Here is a 27328-nt window from a genome sequence, read left to right as displayed (position 1 = left end):
ATATAATCGCATTTCGAATACGTTCAAAATAATTAATACAATTTGAAATGACGAGTGTGTAAATACTAAATACAATAAAAACGTTTTATAAATACGTTCGGCACACATATTACTTACTAAATTGATTAAATGTTTTTCCTATAAATTCAAAACATATATTTCATTCAATGTACCTTATGCCATATCATCATCTGTATACTGACTGTTTTTGTTAAATGTACTTATGATATAATACAATATTTATTGAAAATTTTACCTATTGAGAGTGTTATATTAATAATATTATTTACTTATATAAAATAAATTGGTGTATGACGTAGGTTGAAAAATTAAAAATGATTTTAAAAAAAGAGGGTTTACTTCTTTTAATATTTGGACCATAATAATGTTGTACGTTTCTGAGACATTTTTCTCCGTGCCCAGAAGTATTTGTATACGAAAATAATATGTTATGTTTGTTCATTATGTTATCGGCAGCACAACAAGGACTTGGTCGAGCTGTACAAATTGAAACCGCCAGAGTTCTACAACTACCTGAACCAGTCGGGCTGCATTACCATCGACGGGGTATCGGACGTACATAAATTCGATGCCCTACGTTTGGCATTCAACGTGCTCCGCATACCACTCAACATGGTCGATGGAATTTTCTGCGTCTTGTCAGCCATCTTGTGGTTGGGAAACACGGTTTTCCGGGTAAATATACCTCTGATATCATAAATTGTATTATACGAAAAAAACCCTTAACTACTAAAATATAATAATATTGGCTGGTTCGTTACGAGTGGGAATTGTAGGTAAACCCTACAGGGTACCACGAAAATATACACTTAAGTAGTAGGTATGTATCTAAAATGCTCAAATATACTTACAATTAATGTACAGTATGTTTGCCAAAAACCCTGTAGGAATATAAAAAACATAACGTATATAGCGTTACTTAAACGAATAGTTTCAGGACTTTCGTAAAGACGAAGAGGCGTTTTGATTTTGAAAGTTCCAAAACATTTATATTTTACTTTTACTATGCTATTACAAAATTTACAACATATTATTATATTAAGTGATCTGAGAATTCAATGTAAGATATATATAGTTAACATCTTTAGTTTTTAGAAATTGTTAGATACAGTATCACTAAAATTGAGATTAAGAAACTACAGTCTAATTTTGTTTTCTTTCGTTTATCTTAAAATATTTTCCGAAGTAGGTGCATACCTATTAAGTTTTAAAATGACAAAATAGATTATATGTAGTTTATTTATATAACGCTGAAATATGACCGAAAAATTAAAAACTCCATCCTTCAAGAACTAATATACATTTTTAAATTGTTAAGCTAACATTTTTTGAATGTACACTAAAAAGTTTGGTAATATCTTCGGCCTCTCTTAATGTAAGTATAGCTCTTTTAAGCTTATATCACTATATCAACTAGAAAAAAAAATATAACTGCATACGAAATTAAGACTTAGAACACAAAAATGAATCCACCATCGGTTATAATATCTTCGGTTTATGTACCTACACAAATCTTATCAAGGCCCCACCTTTCTCAGTAAGTACTTCTTGCAGGTGTAACGGAGCTATCTACACACAGAAGAACACATTTTATAGGTCTACCAAGGATATAACTTATTTTATTTGTGATTTTCACGTTGTATCTAATGTTTGTTCTTACCCACAGGACGTCGATGGAGAAAAATGTCAACTGACCGAAAACGACCATGAAATTCTGTCAGTCGTGTCTCACCTACTGGGACTTCAGAAGGAAGACGTGGTCCACGTGGCGTTGCTCAGACAGATAAACGTGCGCGGAAATATCACTGAAATACCTCTGAAATTGCCCGAAGTATGTAAACGATTAATAAACGTATAGGTCATCATCGATTCTGCCAAAATCTACATTATGACGGTTATAGGATGAAACTTGAATTTAATAATTAATAATAATACAAGTATGCAATAATTTAGGGTCCGGATGTTAACGTTATAAAACGCGCTTATGAAATTCCTTACTATTTAAAAATAATGCCTTTTAACATTTAAGTTGACTTGATAAGTGAACTTAGAACATAAAGAATATTGTTTATACATAAGGTATACATTTTGAACACAACGACGTTAGAAAAATATCTTTTAAATAGATTTATATGCTACATAAACGCATTTTTTAAATCATCGTCTAATATGATTAAAAAAGTCATCAAAATCCGGGCCATAGTTTATCATTGTATGCACGACACGCTTCTGAGTTTAGAATTTAGATTATTATTTGTTCAACAGATAATAATCGAAAATGTTTATTTTATCTTTTTTATTGTTATTGGCCCGCTAGGCATGGCCACACCACTTAATGACAAAGTGACATGATATGCTTTTAACTGAACTTAACGTTCGTATTTTTAACTCTTCTAATTTTTAAATGGGGCACGTGAATCATAGGAGTTCGGAAAACGCCATATGGGTAGTTAAGGTTTTTTTTATGCATCCATTTTTTTTTATTGGCCAGTTAGATACAATACTATAGGAGTTTTTATCGGACACTTTTCGGCTTGTATTAATAAATTATAATACCAAATAGTGTGTATGGACTTTGATGGTAAAAATAATTACATCATTTTCAGGCTAAATATATAATATTGTAGAGCACGGATTTGTTATTTCAATATTGACCATTGTTCACTTCGACTTATTTAAACTGATGGACAAGTTGAAAAATGATAAAAACACATATTAAAATGCTAGCTCGTACTTTATATTCTATCACAATAAAAAAGAAAACGACCATTTTCATGAACTGTTTTGCGATAGATTCCTCAAGAACTACATTCTCTATTTAAATTTTTTTCAATTTAACTTTTATTATAAATATTGCGATTGATATAGATTTAAAAATTGTCAAACTAGAAATACACTCTATAATACGGTCTTTATCATATTTTTTTCAGGCGATTGAAAACCGACATGCAATGGCTAAAGCGCTGTACTCGCGAACTTTCGCGTGGCTCGTTAACCACATTAATACTTGCACAAATCCAGGACAAGATTCGTCCAGATTTCTTGGCGTCCTCGACATATTCGGTTTCGAAAATTTCACTATCAATTCGTTCGAACAGTTGTGCATAAATTACACTAATGAGAAGCTGCACAAGTTTTTCAATCATTACGTTTTCGCATTGGAACAAGAAATCGTACGTATAATATGTATTAAAATGTAATGTAATACTCATACTCGACCGAATAGATGATAATAGTCAATAGAGAACCATGTATCTTTACAATTTTATATATCGAAATATATAAAATCTTACGAAGTTTTTATTTTATTTTCTAAAGTATCGACAAGAAGAAATCAAATTTTCTCACATTCAGTTCACTGATAACACGTCGTGTCTGGAACTGGTCGAGAAACCACCTCGCTGTATTCTGAAGTTGCTGACTGAACAGTGTCATATGCCTAAGGTAATATTTTTTTTGTAGAAAACCCTATATACCTACCTAGTATTATCAAATAATTGTATTGGTTAATTGTAGGGATCAGACACTACATACCTGATGAATTTGCACACGGAATTCGAGAATCATCCTAATTTCGTGAAAGGAGATGACCGTCGGAAATGGGAATCAGAATTCAGTATCGTGCACTACGCCGGATCCGTCACTTACACTGCTAGTGGTTTTGTCGACAAGAATCGTGATGTACAACAAGATGTGTTTTTTGATTTCATGACGCGTTCGACAAATGTATTCGTGCGCGAACTCATCAAATATCAGGTTGGTATTTCCCAGAGTGCGCCGTGTTTGTCCTTTAAAAATTTCAGTTCAAAAACTATAACATTACGAATTTTTTTTAGGATTTACTTGGATCTACTGTGTCACGAATGGGCAGTGCCAACTCTACGTCTACCAGAGGAACCACCAAAGGTCGGCCCACTGTTAGCGATACATTCAGACATCAATTACAGGCATTGGTAGACGTCTTGCAATCCACTAATCCATGGTAAGTGATCTTGGATCGTTTAGCCATGACTCATGAATCAAATTGATCAAGTTCATTTTAATCATTTTTGCACCATAGGTACGTGAGATGTATCAAACCGAACACTATAAAAGCGCCAAACCATTACAACGAGAAGTTAGTGTTGGACCAGTTGAAGTACTTGGGCATGTTGGATATAATCAGAATTCGAAAGGAGGGCTATCCCATACATCTGTCGTTTCACGAGTTCCTTAGTCGTTACCGTTGTTTAGTGAGAAAAAAACTACCCGACGAAGAGCGTTCAGCCGTTAAGTACGTATATCAAACTGTTGTTTTTCGAAACGTCTAAAATATCATAACTACCCGTTTTATTATTATTATTATTATAACTATGCCTTGCCGTGTTATTTTACAGAGCGTTTTTGACGCTACAAAACATTCCTTCTGAAGAGTGTCAAATAGGCAAATCGAAAGTTTTTCTTCGGAACAAAGCGCACGAACCACTTGAAGATAAACGGAAGTTAATGCTCAACTTGATGGCCACGATCATTCAACGAACATGGAGGGGATACTTCGTCAGGAAAGGTAGACGATATCATTATGTATTATTTTCCAGAATCTATATAAATTCCTTTTTTGAATATTACTCAGATTACATTAAAACACGAACCGCGGTGATAATTGTACAAACAGCGTTCAAGAGTTGGAAACAACGTTTGGTGTTTTTGAAGAAACGTAGAGCCGCGATCGTGATCCAGTCACATCTAAGAGGCGTTTTTGCGCGAGAGGTAATGCAATGTGATTAAATCGCAAAACACTCTAATAACACCACCGTTACTTATTTTCTATTATATAGGTCGCCGCTGCTTTGCGAGAGATGAGAAGAGTAGAAGAAGAAATGCGGAAACGGGAACGAGTGGAAGAAGAAAAACGCAAAGCCGAAGAGGTCAAAGAAAAAGATCAAGAAAACGAACAGTTAAACGAATTGCAAATCGAGAAAGACGAGAAGTAAGCGCACTTACGAATAATATTATTTTATAATGGTAACGATTTATCAGATTGTTCATGATATTATCACGATTGGTTTTCAGGATATCCGAAATAGAGTTTGCAAAACTGGCGGAACAGTTAAACTCTAGGCTTCAAGTAGATCCGGCACACGAGTCCGTGGACTTGGACAACCTGTTCGCATTTTTATCCGACGTCCAGTCCGGACGCACCATCGATACTGTGGGAGACCGTATGAAGGAAATAGTAAGCGATTTCGATGAGGTAATTTGCACACGATTTATTTCTTCTGACACCCTGCGTTATACCTTAAACGATCAAGTATTCATGTGATTAACAGTATTTTCGTTAGCTTATACATTTTTAATACAATTTTCTTTTTCATTGAAAGTTGTATAACGTAGGTATACGTATACACTATTGTGAAAATGTATTATGACACTTGCTAGGGACCATTATGTACATGAAATTAAGTTTCCCAGGTGAGAAAAATATATTCACGACGTATGTAAGATTTACTAAAGAAGTTCTTGTTTTTTGATTTAATTATTTTAACTGCATAATCACACCTATCTGTATCGGTAGTATGGCTATTGATTATTGGCACTCGAACTAAATAACTAATATCTCTTCGCTTTAATTAACAAGTTTAACGTCTACACAGTATGTCTATATATTCAGTGTTGTAAGCTATTTGAATAAAATAGTAATTGATAATCAACAATCATAATAATATATATTTTTTAAGTACTGAAACGTACATTTTGAATACTTTTATTCACTTATTGTTTTTTAAATTGTAATACCTATCATAATGTAAGTACACTTTTTTAGAAGTTTTTTTTAAAACAAAAGTACACAATAGTTTTGAAATTTAATATATAATTTTCTGCAAAGCAAATTTATAACTTTATAATTCAATATATGAATAAAAAAATGATCTTTTCATTATAAGTTACCGATAAATTGTTTATTTAAAAATATTGTGAATCAAACACTATTATTTAATAATAAATATTTAATACTCAAATTGTACTCAACACCGATGAATATTGATGACACTCTAAATATATAGATAGAGTTTTTTTTTTCAAACCACATGATTTCAAATAACTCAAACGCACTCAAAACTTATTTTGTTTTTACGGTTTTGTTGAATCGTGTATTTAACCATGTATCTAATAAACATTCTCGTCACTTTTTGCGCATTTTCAGTTGGAAAGCGTTATCCAGCGAGAAATAGAAATTGTCGAAATGGAGCTCGAGAGCAGAGGGCTGGAGAAATCGTTGTCGTCATCTTCAGCAAATGCACAGGTGGTGTTACCGGAGCCATCGCATCCACCACCACCTCCACCGCCCTTTAACCAACAGCCAGTCAAAGCCAACGATGAACCGATTTACGAGGCGGTGTTGCCCAGGGACGAGGATAACGTGTCGCCTCCGCCCTTGCCCACGCCACCACACAAACTGATCAGAGCCAAGAGCCCCGTGGCCATCGAAAGCGTGAACAGATCTATTAGTCCGGCTGCCACAGCCGCCGCCGCGCTGTCATCGCCCCGGCAGAGCAGACCCAGCTCCAGGACTTCCGGTACAGGGGTAAGTCAGTTTTAAATTCTGAGCATAACGATAAATGTGTTCGTTTTTGCAACGGTACCTATGGGTGTATTAATTTTTTTGTCTCAAGGACGTATTTTTATAATTGAAAAAAATACTTTGATATTTATCTTTGAAGTAGTACTCTGGTAGAAAATTTGATCCAGTTTGTTCTTTGAAGTGTCGAAAAAGAATTTTTAAGTATTTTTAAAAATAACAGAGACAATAACAACACAATAACAGAAACATGAATATTTACTCAAAACCCGTTTGTGACAAAGTCGATTAATTTTTTTTTGTAGCTTAAAAACGAATAACCGTAGGGACTTGAAATTTTCTCCAAATAAAAAAACAAACATTTTTGAAAAAAATTTCTCTTTTTTGCTATTTATAGACACTTAAAATGTTGTGACTTTGCATAGTTTTTATAAATTTATCGTTTATGGGTTAATTGGTTTAAAAAAAAAATTGCTTAAATCCGTTTAATAGCAAATACTTATTCATGTGTGGGTTACAGGGCGTGAATTGGAAGCATAACAATGGATTCGTCGAAGACACTACGGAACGCGATCAGAGAAGGAAATTCAGAGTGGAAAAGAAACTGCAAGAGATGGAAAACATTCAAGAGAAGTTGAACGTCGAACCGCTGCACGACAACTATCACGATATTCTCGAGTTTGCCGAAAACTATTTCAACGCTCATGAGCGTTCACCTGAAGGTACGAAAAACTTTTTTATTTGGCCATCTTACTAATAATCCGTGGTTGTACCTATAATAATTAATTGCAATCGCTGTTGTCTGTGTCACACAGGAACGATAATAGCCACGCTGAAGAGGAAAAGTAAGTCATTGGAAAAGATACCTATGTACGAAATGGTTTCGTTCCACCGTGGCTCCACTATTCCGACATCACACATACACATGTACGATCCGGATAACATAACGATAGCCATATCAATATTTAGAGTGAGTTATGTCGACATTGTTACAATTACATTAAACCCTAGCGTAGAATATTTTAAATAGGTATTTTAATTATTCCTGTATTATCTTTTTTTCTACATATTAATTATATTTAAAATTACTTGTCAATACACAACATGTTATTACATTATTACAAGACGTGAAAGTTAGATAATCATGGTAGAACATGGATTTCATATAATTTTGTTTTAATTATAACAACAGCCGTTGGCACAATTTAAAGTAAATTAAAAATAATGAATCAAAATATTGGTAACATTATACATAATATGGTTATAAATTAATAAGCTATAAAATAATAATATCATACTAAAGTAATAAATGATGACATAATATAATTTTGATAGTGAGTTAATTATAAGAACAAAATTAATAATTTACATAATGTAAATACAATCATAATATTTATTATAATAATAAATACTATCCAAAATCAATGGAAATCATCTTCTGAAATATTTAAATTATCTGCGTCAATTAACATACGTCCAAAAGTATTTATTTACTTATTTGATTTTTATAAAATGTCTTTGATAAAAATGATAAGTCTGTATAGGCAGTTGGTACTTGACTATTATATTGTACAAAAAGGTATACGAGTATGTACTAATACTCCTAATAATACATTATTTGAACATATAAATTTACTTTTGGCACATATTTTAACATTTATAGTATTGACATTTTAATTAGGTGCGTTTAAAATCGAAGATTCCGATATCGTGAGTCAAATGAGACATTTAGAAATATATTTTGCTATAATACCGTGTAATAATAAGACATGCAAATGAGACCAATATTCAAATTAAATTTGAAACAGTAAGTCATTCGGTTCCAAAATTAGTTACATTTTTCGATCTCTAAAAAATGTGTGTTAAACGAGTTAACCACAAACTATTTACCAGAGGAAAGATGTATGAAACCATATTTGTGTGTATTGTTGTAAGTACCTCAAAAGTACCTAATGATTTTGACCTATTACCTTTTGCAGCGATTCATCTATTGAACCAAGCATCGTATTAATGTAGTCAATTCAACAAATATATATCATACTTATATAAATTAGTGATTAAGAATTGATGTCCATTTAAATAGTTTATTTTATTGTTTTTAATATACATTTTTAAACGCCTTATCCATATGTATATACTTGGTATACATTAAACAGCAAATTAAATATTATGTTATTTTATCATATTATACAATAACGATTTCGTTTATTGTGTATTAAAGTATTACGACCATTTTCGTTTGAATTGAGCTTATACAGTATGATATTGTGATTAACAGGACCTCTGCAAATACACCAGAGGTGACATAAAACAAGATAACGAAGTACAAATCATCCAATCGATAATCGGCGCGGGGATCAACCGCGAAGAGTTGAGAGACGAAATTTTCGTTCAGTGCATGCGACAAGCGACGAACAATCCAAACACCGAGTCCACCGAGAGAGTGTGGCTGCTCATTTGCCTCGCGATCGTTGCGTTCCAGCCCAGCAAGCTACTCTACAAGGTAAGTACATTTATAGTCTTAATGGTTAAATGGTTGTGCAGAACGTTTTCCACAACAAGTTCGAAGTTTGCATAAGAACAACATTATACTAATAAAACGATGTGATTTCTTTCCAACTCGTACCTAACCGGAAGTAAGGACGACAATATTATTGTGTGGTAACAATATTGCGTAGGTACTAGAGTAACCGTGCATGACCGAAAATAGTCCGAATTATCATCAGTCATCTTTGTTGGAACCAGGCGCGGATTCAGTAGGGGGCGGAGGGGGCGGCCGCCCCCCCCCGTAAACTGTGTTTTGTTTAGGAAAAATGCCCAGTAAAAAGATTTAAAACTAATTTTAATACGTTGAGTGCCGCAGTCGACGGGTAGTAGACAATTGTCAATTTGTATAGGCTTATTTTTGGCCTTATAATTTACTCGGTTATCAGATCAATTCTTCCGTTTATATACGTGGTTATTCAGTGAAACGTCTTCTTTTCAACGGTGGATTCGGATTTTATTTTCGTTCATTTTTAACAAGTAATCGTTATTTTTTCCCAGAAAACTGTCGATGACGGCGATCTCGACAATCATTGTATACATAAATATATTATATTTATATATTATTCTTATAATATACAGTTGTAATCTTGTAAAGTTATAGTATAGTTTTATTTCAAATACTAAATAATAATAATAAGAATTAGGTATGTTGACGTAATACGTTCAGAGCTATTCTTGGAATTAGCGATAACGATAGTCGATGGACAACGCCATAGCATTATCACGGTGCGGGCGGTACGGCAAATAGCTATCAGTAATGAACAAAACATCATCGCGTCGTGATATTTTCTTAAATATTTTTTCGTAATTTTATCTCATAATTTTTACAGTCTCGTCTAATTACCGACTTGATTTATTTATCAAGTTTTGAATATTTTTTCAATTAAGTTTACGCTTCGCCTGTATTTAATTCAAATAATATTACCATGTCCAAAAGAAGTGCGGATTTCATGTTAAATTATTTAAAAAAAAATAAAAGTGACCCCAACAAAATTATTGAAAATGATGTAGCGAGTAAACCAAGTAAAGGTAATCAATCATCATCAAATAATGAGTATGAAAAAATATCTGCCGATGTTGACAATAGTTCTATCATAGATACTTTAAATAGTGTGGAACTGCAACCACGTGAGTTAAAACAAGAAGTTAATTATGTTTATGATGTACTAGATATAGGCTTTGTTTTAAAATCAAAAACAATTATTACGGATTTAGTAAAAAAAGAATTATTAGAAAATCATTGGAAACCACCAAGTTGTTATAACTATCTTTTTTCTACACATAAAAAAAATGGTTGTATTGAAAAAAGATATGTGAAAAAAGAGCATTTAGATAAATATGAATGGCTTGTTTTATCAAAATCAGAAGGAGGTTTATTTTGTATTTACTGTGCAATTTTTAATCACACGAAAACTGGCACTGGGTCAAATAACGTAATGCCCTTAAAATGTCTTGTATCTAATCCTTTAATCAAATTCGCAAAATTACTTGGGAAAGATGGGTACCTCGAAACACATAATAAAAATATTTATCATAAGAACTCCATTCAAGATGGAAAAGCATTTTTAAATAATTATTACAATCCTAAAAATGAAGTAATTAATATACTTAATAGTGCACGTCATCAACAAGTTCTAGAAAATAGGGCTAGATTAAAACCTATTATTGAAACCATAGCATTTCTTGGTCGACAGAATATTGCTATTAGGGGGCATCGTGATGATGGTAGTTTATTTGACGATTCTGATACTCCGTCGGAAAATAAAGGAAATTTCAGAGAGTTGTTAAATTTCAGAATATCAGCTGGAGACGAAACTTTAAAAAATCATCTTTTAACTACTCAATCTAGAGCTACATATATAAGTAAAACTACACAAAATGAACTAATATTTATCATGGGAAATTTGATTTTGAAAAAAGTTTTAGACAGAGTGAAACAATCTAAATGTTACAGCGTTATTTTCGATGAAACAACCGATTTGTCAAAAATTTCTCAACTAGTTACAGTTATTCGGTATGTTTATGAAAATGAAGTATTTGAGGATTTTATTGGTTTTTTAGATTGCCACCAGGATAATTATAGTAATACTGGAAGAGAAGTTGAACCAAAAATCACCGGTGAATTAATTAGTAAATCAGTAATAAATATTTTAGATAAATTTGGTTTACCTCTTGATAAATGTGTTGGAATAGCAACAGACGGTTGTTCTGTCATGCTATCAGAAAAATGTGGAGCTGTAAATATGTTAAGAGTAAAAATGAAAAACGCAATAAAATGTTCATGTTATAGTCATGCGCTAAATTTATCGATTATGAAAGGATGTAAAATCAAATTCATAAGAAACGCTTTTGGTTTGATAAAAGAAGTTATACATTTTTTCAGTTCTTCAGCTAAAAAAAATTTTGTTTTGAAAAAAACTTTGAATTCCTCATTGCAATCTTTATGTGAAACTAGGTGGGTAGAAAAATACGATTGTATATTACAGTTCTCTTCAGGACTAGGTTCAATAATTGATGCTTTAGATGAAATATCAGACTGGGATGATATTAGCACCGCATCTAAGGCATTTTGTTTATCTAAATCAGTAACTACTCCTGAGTTTCTTTTAACGCTAAATATTGTTTCTGAAATGTTTATAATAACATCACCAATTGCTAAATTGTTACAATCTAAATGTCAAGATAAATTATCAGCTACGACATTAATTAAATCTGTAATTTCCGTTTTGAAAAAGAAGCGTTTGAACAGTGATGAATGTTTCAATAAAATATTTGAAAACACAAAACAAAAGCTAGTCAATTTAGGACTATCAGACATAAATATGCCAAGATTAACAAGCTCGATGAAAAATAGAGAAAATCCTCAAGTAGAAACAGCTGAAAAATACTATAAAATTGTCCTTTTTATTCCTTTTTTGGATGAATTATTAGCTGATTTAGAATCAAGATTTGACGAAGCTTCACTATCAGTATATGATCTTGATGTAGTCCTGCCAAATATAATTGAGAAAAAAGATATTTTTAACGATAAGACTAAAATAGAAAATAAGATTTTAAACGTGGTTAATCAATTTGGTGATGTAGTATCAAATTATTTAAATATATCTCATGATATATTTGAAAAACGCATAACTGGAGAATTAACCCTTTGGCACGAATATTGGCTCAACGAAAAGCAACTACCTGTGACTCATGTTGATGCTTTAAAACGTTGTGACTACGACTGTTTTCCTGAAATCAATATTCTATTAAATATACTTTTGACATTACCAGCGACCACTGCATCAGCAGAACGCAATTTTTCATCTCTGAGGCGGATAAAGACATGGATGAGAACAAGAATTTCGGAAGATCGATTGAATGGACTGGCTTTACTACATGCTCATCGTGATATAACAATAAACTCTGAGGATGTGATTGATGTATTTGCAAAATCTAATAGAAGACTTGATTTTGTAATTTAAATTTAGTGACTATGTACGTTTTTTATCTTTTTAATATTTATATTCATGGCTCATGTTTTAGTTTTAAGTTCACTATTTGGAATTTATCAATTGATTATAAAGTTGTATTAACCATAACTGTTTCGTGTAAGTTATTTTTGAACACAAATATGTGCGCTTGGCCACATATTATATTTTATTAGATATTTTATTTTGTATGTAAAATATTCGCCCCCCCCCCTAATCTCGGGCTGGATCCGCGCCTGGTTGGAACAGGAATGATAACTAAAAATTTTACAAACTTCAGTTTCTATACAATAGTTTGAAAACTATAAGTTTTTAATATAATTTGAATGGTCTATTCATAAAAGATGACGGTAACAATTTTTCAGGAAAATTGTTTTTATAAAAATATGTACTCTGATATATTATAATATAGGCTCTATGTTAATATATATATTCCCTATGTTATATTGTATACGTAGATAAAATTGTTCATTTTTAAATGAGTCAAATTATTTGATAGTTAATTGCATATAGAAATTCTAGCGTTTAGTTTATGTGGGTACATAAAGTGCTATAGTGACACACTATAGTGAGACACTAGTACTTGTATAGTTTTTCTAATTTCCTAAAAGTTCTACTTTTTGAAATAAACCCCTTTCATAAATAACAAATTTTATTAATATATACAATTTGACAACTTTATTTTCAAGTTTCATGAATGCCTTTTTTAATATTAATGGTATTATCAGTTTTGAATGCATTAATTATAGTTAAAATTGTTATAACTAGGTATAATAAATACATTTTAGAATTATTTTCTTGGCGAGAAGTAGGAAGTTTATGGTTATATAAATGTCACAACAATTTTGGGAAGGATTTGTATGGTTTTTGAGCGGATTAGCGCCTAATATTCCTCCATAACTGCACCGATGTTAGAATTTCTTATGCTCATACAGAAAATATGGAACAATTAGCTCATGTTATTCAGTATTTTTAATTTACTTAATTTCTGGTTGAAATTATTAATTTCAATTCAGTTTCTGTTTAAATATAAAAACAAAAAATGTAAAACTATCGAAAAATATTTAAACAAGGAAGCCAGGAAGGGTTGTAAAATCGATTTTAAATATGACCTGTTTCAGGCATTTCTATAAAATATTTATCAAGTAATTATTTCTATAATATTTTATGAATAATCGTAACTTGTGAGTTCAATCGTTTAGAATTGGAAAATTTTAAAATTTGAGCAATTTAGTTTTAGCTTAAGTTAATACCTATAAAATATAAACATATAATATAATATTGTATTTACTATTTTTTCAGTATTTCGTGAGCTTCTTGCGGAAGAATTTGCAGTGCGAAGGAAAACTCAAACAGTACGTTCAGTGGTGCCTTGATAATTGTAAAAACACGAAAGTGTCCTGTCGTCAGTATCCACCGTCAACGGTTGAAATCGCCGTAAGTACACTTCGATGATGAAGTGAAAACGAGTTTAAATGGTCTTGACACTAATTTTGTATACGAAAGGGATTAAATTTTTTTCTTGTTGACAAATTTGATACTAGGAAGCAATTGTGTAGCACTGCTCTTAATTATATTAAACTCTAATGCATATCGCAAAACAAAACAAAATAAGTCATAATATTCATGATATTCAAACTATAACAGATCCAATTTTTCTAGCCACCAGTAGTTCAGTACTTAAACAATTAATATTTAAAAACATACATGTTCCACTTAATTAAAAAATATTTAAATCAACTTTAAAATATTTTTAAATTAAGTTTAATAATGATTTTTTTAAGAGTTACACATGTATTATAATTATACTAGATAAATAAACGTCAGAAAGTCTTTGATAAACATTTTGGTTTCGAACACGATCTCGACATTGGCGATTTATAAAAACTCACTTTAATGCTGCAGGCTATGCGGAGACTCGGAACGATCGTCTGCAGATTTTTCTTCCTGGACGGCCGAACCAAAGCGATTGACATCCATCCAACGGACACGGCTAGCGATGCGGTTTACAAGCTAGCAGACAAATTATGTCTGAGGTCGATCGATGGTTGGTCGATATACCAGAGCCGGTCGGACGGCGAAGAACACGTCCGGGCTCATTACTACTTGTACGACATCATCGCCGCTTGGCAATCGTAAGTATACCGCATTTTAGGAATCCCATCTCATGTCTTGATAATTTCGAACTGCTCTTACATTAGGAATATCAGTCAACAGTTGGACGAAAAAAGTTTGTACTTTTTTTATTGTTTTTATTATAACAATTGGGTACATTTAGGTATAGCTACAATTTTGAAATAACAATATATGAAAATATGTATTTACGATTGTTTATTAATTAATTATAATTATATCGTGTTGTTACGTCATTATTAATATGGTATATCGATCGACACACACAATTAATTTTCAAGTAAAACTAATATATTCCATAAGTTCGATATGGAATATGCAAATCGGGTGCAGATCAAACATTACATGTTTTTGACCCAATATATACGATTGAATTTTTTTGGCTTGGTTTTAATTCAACAATATCCAGGTGTTAATTTTGTTAAGTTTAAAAATCGTATGATTAAAATTATTAATTGGATACTTTTTGTCAAAATTCACTCATCAAAAATCTTATAGTACAATGTTTTTACAAAATAATTGTCTTGCCTTGAAATTTCAGGATAATACACTTATTCATTTGCTCCAAAACTATTATTTAACTCGACATATAGGTAAACTAATAACAAGATCAAACTATTATATATATTTTTTTTTTTGGTTCACAGAAAGCAACAGATCAAACAGACCACTCAATCGAGTAGCAGCTTTCCCTCTCTGAGTCGGCGGTCAAGCAACACGACTTTGACCAGTGGCGAAAATCGCTTCATATTCAAACGTCGACTGTTCCGCCATTCTCGAGAAATTTCGCAGGACCCGATCGAAGTGAACCTGTTGTACGCACAGGCCGTCTACTGTGTAGTGAAGGTAAACAATCAGTGGAATGATTAAATATTAAAATCACATGTGCACGAAAACGTTTTAAATTATATTTATTATAAATAATTAAACATTATTTTTGTTGTTGATTAGTGCGATGATTTCCCAGTCAGTGAAAAAGTAGCTCTCCAATTGGCTGGACTTCAGTGTCAAGTGTCACTCGGCGATCCCAAGGAGTCGACTTTGGAATATTACGCGGACGTTGAAAACTACATACCTTTCAGGATAAGCAGAATAAGGAGTTCCGATACTTGGGTAGGTTTATACTTGATGAAGGGTTGTGGAGAATGGTGAGAGAGTTCATGGCTGGTGAAAACAGACGTACCTATGTATAAGGTGTGCGATTAAATAACGAGAAATTGCCCTAATAGCGCCTCAAATAGTTGCACTGATGTCATAAAAATGAACTTATCATTGAGCTCATACATTTTTATACCAGTTCACCGAGTTTGATAGTGGTTGGTGCTAATTTTTTTCTGTACTTACAAATTCTTAAGGTTGCCAGTAAAGTGTTGTTACACCGTTGATAAAACTTGACTTTCTATGAATACACGACTTTCTAATAATATACGACCCCGTACCAGATGATTCTTTTCCTACTAAAACTTTGATTGTTATTTATGTTTTTTTTCCAATGTGTCGCGCACATGACACCCTCGCCCGACCACTAATTACGTACGCTGCGGATTCGGCCTGTAGTACCAACGATTGGTGCTAACAAATAATAATTCATATTATAATTTCGACTTCTGATATCATTACAGGTGCCGATACTGGCTCAGGCTCATCAACAATACGGTGCTGGCAGATCGGAACTAATGGCGAAGGTCTTGTACTTATCGTGTGTGATGCAATATCCGCTGTACGGCACTACGATGTTCCACGTCACCTACAGGGGTTACTGGTCGTACGGTAAGTTCATATAATTTTCACTCGGCATCGTTGTACAGAGTTTGTTGTTAATGTCTGTCTTATCATTTCGTATAGGAAACACTCTAATACTCGGTGTCAACTGCGAAGGACTGATGTTGATCAAGCCGGAAGACAAGTTCGTCATGTACGAGTTCAGGTACACCGACGTTGAATCAATATTTTTGGACCCCAGCGATTGTTTCCTGACCATTAACTTAATGAGACATCAAAACGACAACGCCTCAGCGCACAAGTGTTTCGTCTTCGAAACGCAACAGAAGTCTGAAATCGGTTCGCTCATTGTCAGTTATTGTCCAGGGCTGGCCGGTTGGATAATCGAAAACGAAGCACCGGTATGAAATGTGGTGACTTATATCGAGGCTGTGCATTTAATGTACTAAATGTCTAAACACCATGAAATGATTGTGCACTAAAATGCAGGGAAATTATAAATTTATTTTTATATATAAGTTTTGAAGTATAAATAATTTTTATATACAGCAACTTCATTTAAATATATTAAATAGATAAAATAAAAAAAAATAAGACTACAACATTCACACTTAAAAGTGTATAAAATCATTTTCAACGATGTCTCTAGTCGTACCTGTTGTTATTTAAACTATTAAAATAGTCACACAATACAGCATTTCGGAAATCAGTAGAAATATAATAAGACGAATTCAGTTCAAACTTAATTTGAAATGCACAGTCCTGCTTCGATTATAAAATTTTTACTTTGTGCGTTAAAGAACGAGTAATTCATTGATTAACTTCACAGGTCAAAGCTATAACGAACGATGATCGTATACGATTGTATCACAACGTGATCAACTGCCGGCGCAATTTAATCGATTCAGATATGTTGAATAAGCCTCAAGATACTTCTGGTAGTTTCTTGAAGAACACTTTGCGCAGGTTAGTGTTACAACCAACTGGTGTACACGTTTTATCGATGCAATAGTAGACATCAATCAACTTAAGTGTGTTTTTAATTTACAAATATTTTGTTTAGATTAAGCAAACACAAATTGGAAAAATTATGGGCCGAACACATTGGATCGTTGTCCGAACACGGAGAAACGTACAAAGGATTCTCGGGCTCGTATTGGTCTTTCAGTAGACAGACGATTTCCCAAAGTCTCAGCCGGTTATCCGAACAAGACGAACAGATTGCTTTGCAAATGTTCCAGATTATACTGAAATATGCTGGCTTAGGTCAAAATGGTAACGATAAAATTAACAGCATTAACACGTTCGTCTCCAAAGGGAGGGGGGATTGTACGGTGCCGTTCTTCGAATATAATTTTAGGGTGTTTTACAGTTGAGTCCTATGGACCAAAGTTACGAATAATTCAACCAAAAAATAAAAAATAACCTAATCAAGTAAAAAATTGTTGTTTCCAATTTATCTACTTAATATAGAATATGTCAACAAATAAAAGTTAGAGTATAAATTGCTAAAAAATAGTACAATTGTTGATAAATAATTTATTAAATATACGTCATGAAGTGCACTGGTATAGTTAAAAAAATTTATTTTTGTATGTTCTTTATAGTTGAATTTTCTCTTGTGCACTGGGTTGGTAGATATTATTATAAAATATCGCATTGAACTTAATTTTATTTTAGTTTAACATTAAAATTGTAAGCATATGTCATTAAAACTATAAATTAATTTCGATCCGCTGGCTAAAACAATAACCGCTTAATGTTTTATTTTAAGATAATTTTTAAATGTATAACATATTATATTGATGAAATCTAATCGGGTTAATTTATTTTGCTTTTAACTATACGTTTATTGTCTATTCAAGAACATATTTTTTATGTAAAAATTGATTTTTCGTCTTGTACTCCAAGATACTTATTTCACTGTACGGTACCAACTACTAATAATCAATTTTACAATAGCTTACTGTAGCTTTATATAATTACCTATATTACTTGTAAGCAAATAGCCAAAGGGTTTATTCAGAGAGAGCACTAGAGACACCCTTCCTTCACAAAACAAATATTTCATAATTTTTACTTAATTATTCAAAATCATCATCGTAAAAATGTTTTTAATTTAAGTGCCTCTTCCGTAAACAGATTCTGGATCCACCCTTAAAATAGCGATCCTACGCTGTACTTACTTCATATCGTTAGTAATATATAACTTAGATAAGATAACAATAATAAAAAAAAATTGAATATAAATATTATACTTGTTATACTGGACCATCCGTATTAGTGTTCGATTTTATATTCACCTTTAATGTTAGTATAAAAATTAAATTGGAGTAAATGAACATTGACAACTGCATAAAATAAACGTCTATAATAAGGCACGATATAGTATTGGACGGAATTCAACCATACATAGAATTCCGGATCTAGGACTGAACTGTATAACTTCTGGATTTTAAGACATCCTCTTTCATGATAATTTTAACGTTTTTAGCGTTAATGAATCCCACCTAAGACGTTTGCCACCCATATTTTTAATACGCCTATAACAATGGCCTTCTCTTCTAAGCACGTCTCGGCACGACACAACTGACTGTCGACGTCGTCGATCGATCGTGTACGAATTAGATATTACTCAGCAGTTTGTTGTTTTTAATAGGAGAAGTTGTCCGGAGAGCCGAAGATGAACATGTCACCCTGATACAAAATGTCATGGAGAGATCAATGCGCAAGGAGTCGCTGCTCTGTGAATTGTACCTGCAGCTGATCAAGCAGACTACAGAACATCCGGATCCAAACTCAAGGGTGAACCTCAGGCATTGGGCGCTGTTGTCACTCACGTGTTCGGTCATCTTACCACCGCAACGCAACGTCCGAAAATATTTGATTGCACATCTGCGGAAATGCGCCGGTGATTGTGTGACCGAAGAGGGGAAGTACGCCCGGTTCGCAGAAAAAGTGAGTGTGTGGAAACCTGAAGGTATAGGTCTAGGCAGTACATAGGTATTTTAGTGGTTAAGGTCAGATTGTTTCATAGATTACTTATATCTTTATCTGTATTTTTTATACCCCAAAAAAAAGATGGGGATTCAATGGTGTAATAAGCGTGTAAATGTACAATTTGTGTTGAAATTTATCTGGGAAAAAATGAATCTAAGAACAAATATTTTGGAAGTATTTAATAAATATAAAAACAAAAATGTATTTATTTTGATTTAAAATTGATTGTAAAATAAGTTCTTTAATGTAATAAATAGGGTAGGTACTAGGTAGTAATATGAACTATCGATGTTTATTAGATATTCATTATTTCTGTTGAAATTAATTCTAGCACCAATTCAGTTATTACTACTATTATGTTTATCTTATGCCGTCATGTTTATTTTGAATATTAGTATTTTTAGTCTTAAAATTTAGTTTTTTTTCTTTATAATACTTAACATAAAAATATTATTATGCCCTTAAGAAAATGCCCCATAACTGTGATTAAAAAGGTTTGGTATACGCTATTTTAATAAAGAAGTTGAGGAGTATTACAATTGTAAATCTTGAATTAATTTAGATATAAATATTAAATACCAATTCAATTTTAAAATCGGTCCAATATGTCAGTATCTACCTGCAATGGTTGTTGCATAATAACAAGGTTGTATAGAAGAACGGTTTCTTGCAAAGACAAAATTATTAATATAGCTATAACAGAAGATTCGTCAAATGTTCACACTATATAAAAAATAACTCCTTTAGTGTCGTTTTTTATTTTATTGATATCAATTTGATACCTACATACTTACTAATATTTTGTAATAAACAAATGAAAAACAATTAATTGTTGTTGTAGTTTGTTCTACACAAAACCATTTTCATTGGTAAATTTCGGGTGGTATATTCTCCTCTTAAGTTTGCATTGTAAACAACTTTCAGTGACCAATTCCGTTGACAAACGTTGTGTTACAAACTTTTGTGCTCGGTACACATTTTTTATATTTAAATTTTTTAGTGTGTGTCGAAAACCCAAGGAACGAGGAGACGACAATGGCCGCCGTCTAGAGAAGAAATATTGTGCACGATAAACAGGAGGTTGATTTATGCCCGATTTCATTTCATGGACGGACAATACCATGCTATTGAGTTCCACCCATCTTCGACGGCCAAAGACGTAGTGGAAATCGTGAAGAATAAAATTGGGCTTAGGAAAACAGCGATGGGTAAGTAACACCGATATGATAGCAACAGTTGAATCATAACAAAATCTCAAGTATAATTATGGTCAAGATATTATTGCGACCTAAGTAACTATAAGAAAACCATGCATATGAACTAAAAATATCAAAGTATGAACTTAAAAATTAAATATTTATTTTTGACAGTCGTAGTTTGTTTTAAGACATAATTATGTTGTAATTAGAAAATCAATTTCCAAATGATAATTCAATTAATGTTTTGAACAATTAAAGTACCTACCTAGGTACGTAACTTAGGTTGCCTATCTTATATTACTTTAAAAAATACTTGAAACCTACAATTTCTTGTCAGCCGTCAGGACAAGTCGTACATGGACAATTTTTTTAGTTACTTACAGTTTATAATACCTCATACTTATTATTTTGTAATTTATAGGATATGCGATATACGAGGTGTTGGGCAATTCCGAACGAAGTTTGGTGGCCGAAGAAAAACTTGCTGACGTCATGTCAAAATGGGAAAGATACAGAAACGCTAACACTGGAACGGCAAACACGTCCAAGCCCATCAGAAAGCACAGCCACATATTCTTGTTCAAAAAACACCTGTTCCTCGACCAGTACATGGATCTAGACGATCCAGTGGAAAAAGAACTGTTGTACCATCAGGTGCTGCATGGCCTCCGGTGCGATCGATTCCCGGTGACCGATAACGAAGCGGTTCGTATTTTTTTTTTTTTACGACGATTTGAACATGAGTACAAATCAGAATTTCAATAAATTTATCATTTAATGAAAAATTATGGTTAGCATGTTTGGTGAATTGCCTGTATGACTGTACCTGTATAAAAGTTTAAAAATATTGTAGAAAAAATACTGTAGACCGAACGTTAAAGGTAGATCACGCACTATTTACCACCGCACCAAAATGAATGCAAGAAATATAATAATAAACTACAATTTTTTAGTTAAATCTATGTTCAAAAGAGTCTGAAAGTCCCTCTACAGTATTTCACCTACCTCTACTCAAACCAATGATACTGAAACTGTATAACGTGTATTGATATATTTGTATTGTGGTTTTCTAGGTTATGTTGACCTCTTTACAAGCTCAAGTAGAACTAGGAGACTGCGAAGACACAGTACTGGAATACCGACAGGTCTCATGCCACTGTCTCCCGTCGAGGTTAGTCACCAACATACCCAACGAAGACGTGGCGATGCACCACCAGAGTTTGAGAGGAATGACTTCGGCTGAAGCCAAGAAAGCTTTCTTAAATCTAATCAAAAGCTGGCCACTCCACAGAGCTACTATTTTTGACGTCATGGTTAGTATATTCACTATTGTTCGAGGACTACGATTTACATGCATCGCATCATTGAATTTCGTCAAGACATATATTATATAACATTAAAAATGTAATAAGATATAGCGAAATTCATGTATAAAAAAATTATAAATTTCTAAAAATGTTACTTTAAATGTTCGAAAAACGAACTTGTATTGGTGTATTATACTGATATACTATAGAAAATGAAATAGATCATGCGAGATCTTGATGTTGAACTGTCTACGAAAGTATAAAATATACGTACTTATGCATATAATTTCATGTTTACATTTAAAATACTCGTACACGAAGTACCTATGTAAAATAAAATATAGGTAGGTATACGTGATTTTTTTGACATAAATGTTGTAAAAATAAAAGTAATTGACCCACGAGATGTGTAGTACTCTATATTGTAGGTGCGTACATTCTGAAATACATATTAACAGGCATATATTTTGGTTTTTAGCAATCGTTCACCTCAAATTGGCCTCGTGTACTTTGGTTGGCTGTTGATCAAGCCGGGTTACATTTACTGGAACACCGTTCTCGAAATGCGTTGTGTTCGTACGAATACGATAGTATCTTGAGTTACAGTCCAGCCGTCAATTGCTTGATGATCATCACGGGCAGCGACAAAAAGCAGAGCAAGATCATATTGACCACTTCACAGGTGACGTGTTTTAATAAGAAAACTATTTCAGTCTTTCGTACCCAGGGGCTCAAGTCGGAGGGGGGGGGGGAATAGGGGTAGGTAAATGATATATACAACTATATGGAGACATTATTCCCCCTGGAATATATTCCCACTTTAAGCCCTGCTCGCACTCGGTAATAGACGCTGCAAGTATACGCTGTAGCCTGTAGAATTAAATTCCCTGTTTTCGGTAGCCATCATTGGCTGGATAAGGTCCTCAAATAGTCTAATGCAGTAATGTATAATAGAGTCTGACTTTATACCTAATTATAGAGAGAGATATAAATTATTATTTACACATTAAATTATGTTACATTCTTTTGCATTTTATATCTATTTTAGCAAACGAAGTAAAACATACACACACTATCACTGGTAAAATATGACACGTTCATTCATATTATTCTAACACAATAATCCATATCGAACTATTAATTTAATATATATTTATAAATAATATAATAGTATCCATCATAACGATAGATAACAAATTTAAAAAAAAAATTCTGGGCAATGTTGCAAGGTCATTTCGTGCAGAATTGCGTGAAAACCATAGTATCATACGTTTATACGTGGAATCGTGAAATACGTGGTCCAAGTTCCATAGAATTTTTTCTTATTCTTACACACATAGTAGGTAGTATGATCAGAAAATTGTACACAAAGTTGATTTTGGTATTTCGTGTTAAAGGAAAGCTATTCTCATATTTCTATACACCCTAGGCGATTGCGTACCGATCTCCGGAAGCGCGTGAATTGACGTTTTCGCCAATAATTATAACTAACAGTAATAATATATTTTCAACATTACTGTCGTCGCGTTACAGGCGTTCCAAGTGGCGAACCTGATCCGAGAGTACACGGAAGTGCTGCAGTCGCCGCAGACGTTCAAAAAGCGCGATGGCGGCGGCGGCGGCGGTGGCGGCCGCAAGAACGGTCTGAACGGTTCGAGTTCCAGGCCGGTGAGCATACTGCACAAACCGGCGCCGGCCATCGAACTTCAGACATGATCCGAGGTCGGCCGGACGTCCGACCGACGTCAGCAGAAAAGCGACGATTGATCGGATGACCGAACAGCATAATATTATTATAACAAGTGTACATCTAATCATTATAATATTATCACCGACAGCGGTGTCCATATTGTTCATCGTTTCCCCGGAGACTTGTGTTCCGGCTCGTCGTCAATCGGCACCGCATCGTTAGGAATATTATGTGTAAAAATATTATTACAATATGTATATATTATGTATCATTGTATATCGAGTGTTCTGCGACTGTGTAACCGCGCAGTTGCATATTATATTTATATCGATGTATAAGATGTATTTTTTTTTTTTTTTATGTAACGGAAATTCAATGCGAAAAAAGCGATTCTCTCTCTTTTTATACGGACAGACCAGCTGCTATAATAATATCATAATTATTATCATTATAGGTACGGGTTCGAACTGTCAAATTTCGAAAAAAAAAACATTAAATTATATTACAACGAAAACTATTGCAAAAATTGGCCGGTTGTTTTTTCCAATGGAGTACCTATCTATTATTAAACCGAACTAAGGTAAACTTGGAATAACAAACTTTTTCGAATAACTTAGCTGACAATATTATTATTATTATTAGTAGTAGCTGTTCACAAATGATGTACCGACCATAACAACTGTACTGTTGTAATGGTAACGCCATAAATCGAGTGACAGTTCAAAACAATTAACTAGGCACCTAGTACCAGGTGTACCTATATGAACTAGTTCATTTCCGATTTCCCTGTAGTATTTATGACAATTAATTCTAATATTCTAATATAAATGTATTAATAATGTAGTCACGATTTTATAAATTCCGTTTTTTTTCCTTTTTATTAAATCAATGTACGGCATTAGTGTACAGTTTGTCGTTATTACAATCTAAGTTAATCAATATCTATATGAATATAATTTATCATTAAACCATTTTTATCGATATATAAATAGATATTATTCAGGTAACTTCATAGCTAAAATTGATTAAATAAAATTATACATTGCAATGCGCATATTGTAAGATATTGTAATTCGTAGAGTGGAGTGTGGCAACGACGAACGGCGACGATGGCATTTTAAAAATAATTTATTTTCGAACACCGTCCGAGTGGCGTATTCAAATGCCGACATAACAATAGCACGGACCAAATTTTATATTTAATGTAGACGAATTCCACGAGATGAAGCATTTGAATACAATTCGTATCCCTATTTCGTTATCCCAGTTCTTAAATTTTGATCCAAATTCTCATTCGAGTCGACTACTAGTCTCATCGAGAAATCAGATCTACAGACGCCTGCCTCGCGTGTAGGTATTTATTTATAGGTATTTTAATATTTCATACTTATGCAGGTGGGGTCCATTTTGTGTGGTGAGTACCATTTCGGAAGAAGTTGAAATTATACTATTGATTTTTATTTTCTCTCCCCCCGGTATAATCGACGTCCATCTCATATTTTTACACTCCCTTCACCTACCACCCACCGCATTAACTAACGATTATACAATTTCATTGAATTATAATTTCTGTAGGATGTAAGCATGTAACGAATATATATTATTATAAATTTATACTATTATTATGTAAGCAATGTTTTCCATAATTTATTATTATTACCTTATTCACCTTTGATATATTACTATATATTATTATGTAATTTTTATTAAACAAATTTTTGATGTTCAATTGTTACTATAACCTTTTTAACGAGCAGATCAACAACAAAAACGGAAAAAGACGAATGAGGAAGAAATATTGTTGTTATACATTTTTTGTAAATACCTAATGTGATTTTTATTTTATATTTTCTCCATTATTATTCCCGTAAATATTATGAAGAAATTCGCCAAATACTGTTATGATAATGATGTTGAATAATTTTATATTATAATTTAAAAAAAATAAGGTGTTATACGTTCGTCTATATACCTACTACAAAACCAGATGAAGGTGTAGACCAATTTATGTATTGCGTGTGCTATATTATATTTAAAGTGCCACCAAGATTTTCCTAAAGTATTTATATATATATTATATTATATCTATGCGTCATGTAATATATAATATTAAATTCAAAAATGTCTTGTTTTCATTTAACTTTCCTTTTCAGTTTCAATCGCAGTCAATAATATATTATTTATGTATTTTATTTGTAGGTTTACAACATGGGAGCCCATTTGGGGGGGAGGGAGGGCAAGACAGGGCACTTGCCCTCCCCTGGAAAAAAATATTATGAACTTGTAGCTCAATAAATATTACCACAATATTACCGGCCGTATCCATTTTCCTCCAAAAACGAGATACCGTTTTCCTCCACTGACCATTTTCCTCCAAAAAAATAAAAAATAATTCTTGACCATTTTCCTCCTCTTTCTATTTTCCTCCAATAGATTGACCTCCAAAACCTCCTCTTTTTATAAAATAGTTTTTATAAATAATTTATGCATAGCAAAAAAAAAAAATTGACAGGTCATTATGTTCAATATAAATAAAATAATAAAATAGTTAATATCTATAAATAATTTACACATAGCAAAAAAAAAAATGTTTGTCAGGCCATTATGTTCAATATTAATAAAATAATTTGAGCTATAATTGTATAATGCAGAAAGCTCTAAATAAAAAAAATAATAATAATAATAAAATGAAATAATAAAATAGTTAATAAAAATAAAAATGAATTGAATATACCTATTATTATATTTTTTTATAATTATATGACATTTCAGCAACAAATGAATACCTGTTTAAAAAAAAAATTATACATGTTTTATTATTTTTATTCAATTTACATGAATAATTGTTTTACTTTTTGTAATCACATCCCTAGAAATGTCTTCGTTTTGCTATTTAATAATTGCATTGTCGATTGCTACACGACGTTTGTTTGCTCGGTAGTCTTTTGATTTTTTCGGAGTATGAATACTTCTTATTTTACAATAAATATCAGTTCGAATTTGTTTCTCAATATTGAGCCACATAATCATATTTGGTTTTTCTTTATAAAAATTTTCTTTAAAATGCGAATGGAATGACTCACATGAATTGGTAGTTCGTAATAACGAAGATGATGATTCTGCCCAAATAAGTGGTGGAAATGTAGCATTTTCTGAAATGTACGTGTCTGTTAAATAGTCAGCATAATGATTCACTCTATTATCGTTAGGTATATTGCTCATAAAATCTTCAATAAAACACGAAGAAACTTCTTCTCTTCCTTCGGATTTTTATCAGGCTTAATCGATAGCTGATATAGATAGCCGATACCAGAGTGTAGTCATTAACCGATAAGCGCAAAATGTGATCCTAGCTTTACTCTATCTTTATAAAACGGAACTTAATACTACAACAAAAATATTTGCTAAAATATTGGAGGATAATAGACATAACTTTAGTCGAAAATAATATGGAGGAAAATGGAAACCAACCTTTTATTTTTTTGGAGGAAAATGGTTAGTGGAAGAAAACGGTATCTCGTTTTTGGAGGAAAATGGAACCGCCCATATTACCTTATTACTGAAATTTTTTATCTTGGCCCCCCCTAAAATGTTACCTATGGGCGCCCATGGTTTACAATGCATTATTTTACATTAAATTATTAATCATCATTAAGATTTAAATAGTATAATACATAATA

At 32.4% G+C, this 27328-nt stretch overlaps 1 protein-coding gene across 2 annotated transcripts in view; it reads left to right on the top strand.

The window, feature by feature from the left end:
- Positions 1-25011, top strand: part of LOC111029808 (myosin-VIIa) — a 135895-nt gene extending 110884 nt beyond the window's left edge. Inside the window, exons 6-34 of one of the 2 annotated variants that reach the window (XM_022308990.1) lie at positions 478-696; positions 1688-1852; positions 2952-3194; positions 3340-3465; positions 3538-3777; positions 3858-4003; positions 4082-4294; positions 4398-4567; positions 4634-4770; positions 4839-4990; positions 5074-5236; positions 6206-6586; positions 7101-7302; positions 7396-7550; positions 8859-9083; positions 13900-14034; positions 14503-14732; positions 15378-15576; positions 15682-15843; positions 16353-16500; positions 16576-16853; positions 17282-17418; positions 17516-17727; positions 19112-19410; positions 20453-20660; positions 21073-21356; positions 21725-21964; positions 22437-22640; positions 23492-25011. In XM_022308990.1, the coding sequence (XP_022164682.1) occupies positions 478-696; positions 1688-1852; positions 2952-3194; positions 3340-3465; positions 3538-3777; positions 3858-4003; positions 4082-4294; positions 4398-4567; positions 4634-4770; positions 4839-4990; positions 5074-5236; positions 6206-6586; positions 7101-7302; positions 7396-7550; positions 8859-9083; positions 13900-14034; positions 14503-14732; positions 15378-15576; positions 15682-15843; positions 16353-16500; positions 16576-16853; positions 17282-17418; positions 17516-17727; positions 19112-19410; positions 20453-20660; positions 21073-21356; positions 21725-21964; positions 22437-22640; positions 23492-23674 (5856 nt within the window). In that variant the 3' untranslated portion in view covers positions 23675-25011. Of the gene's footprint in view, positions 1-477; positions 697-1687; positions 1853-2951; positions 3195-3339; positions 3466-3537; positions 3778-3857; positions 4004-4081; positions 4295-4397; positions 4568-4633; positions 4771-4838; positions 4991-5073; positions 5255-6205; positions 6587-7100; positions 7303-7395; positions 7551-8858; positions 9084-13899; positions 14035-14502; positions 14733-15377; positions 15577-15681; positions 15844-16352; positions 16501-16575; positions 16854-17281; positions 17419-17515; positions 17728-19111; positions 19411-20452; positions 20661-21072; positions 21357-21724; positions 21965-22436; positions 22641-23491 lie in introns of both variants that reach the window. The other variant, XM_022308989.1, reaches the window with a different exon arrangement.
- The last annotated feature ends 2317 nt before the right edge of the window (positions 25012-27328 follow it).

This window comes from Myzus persicae, unplaced genomic scaffold (assembly GCF_001856785.1).
Source record: "Myzus persicae strain clone G006 unplaced genomic scaffold, MPER_G0061.0, whole genome shotgun sequence".
In the NCBI taxonomy this organism is placed as follows: Eukaryota; Metazoa; Arthropoda; class Insecta; order Hemiptera; family Aphididae; genus Myzus; species Myzus persicae.
Note: the sequence above shows the minus strand (reverse complement) of the source record. Positions and strands in the feature narration are given on the sequence as shown.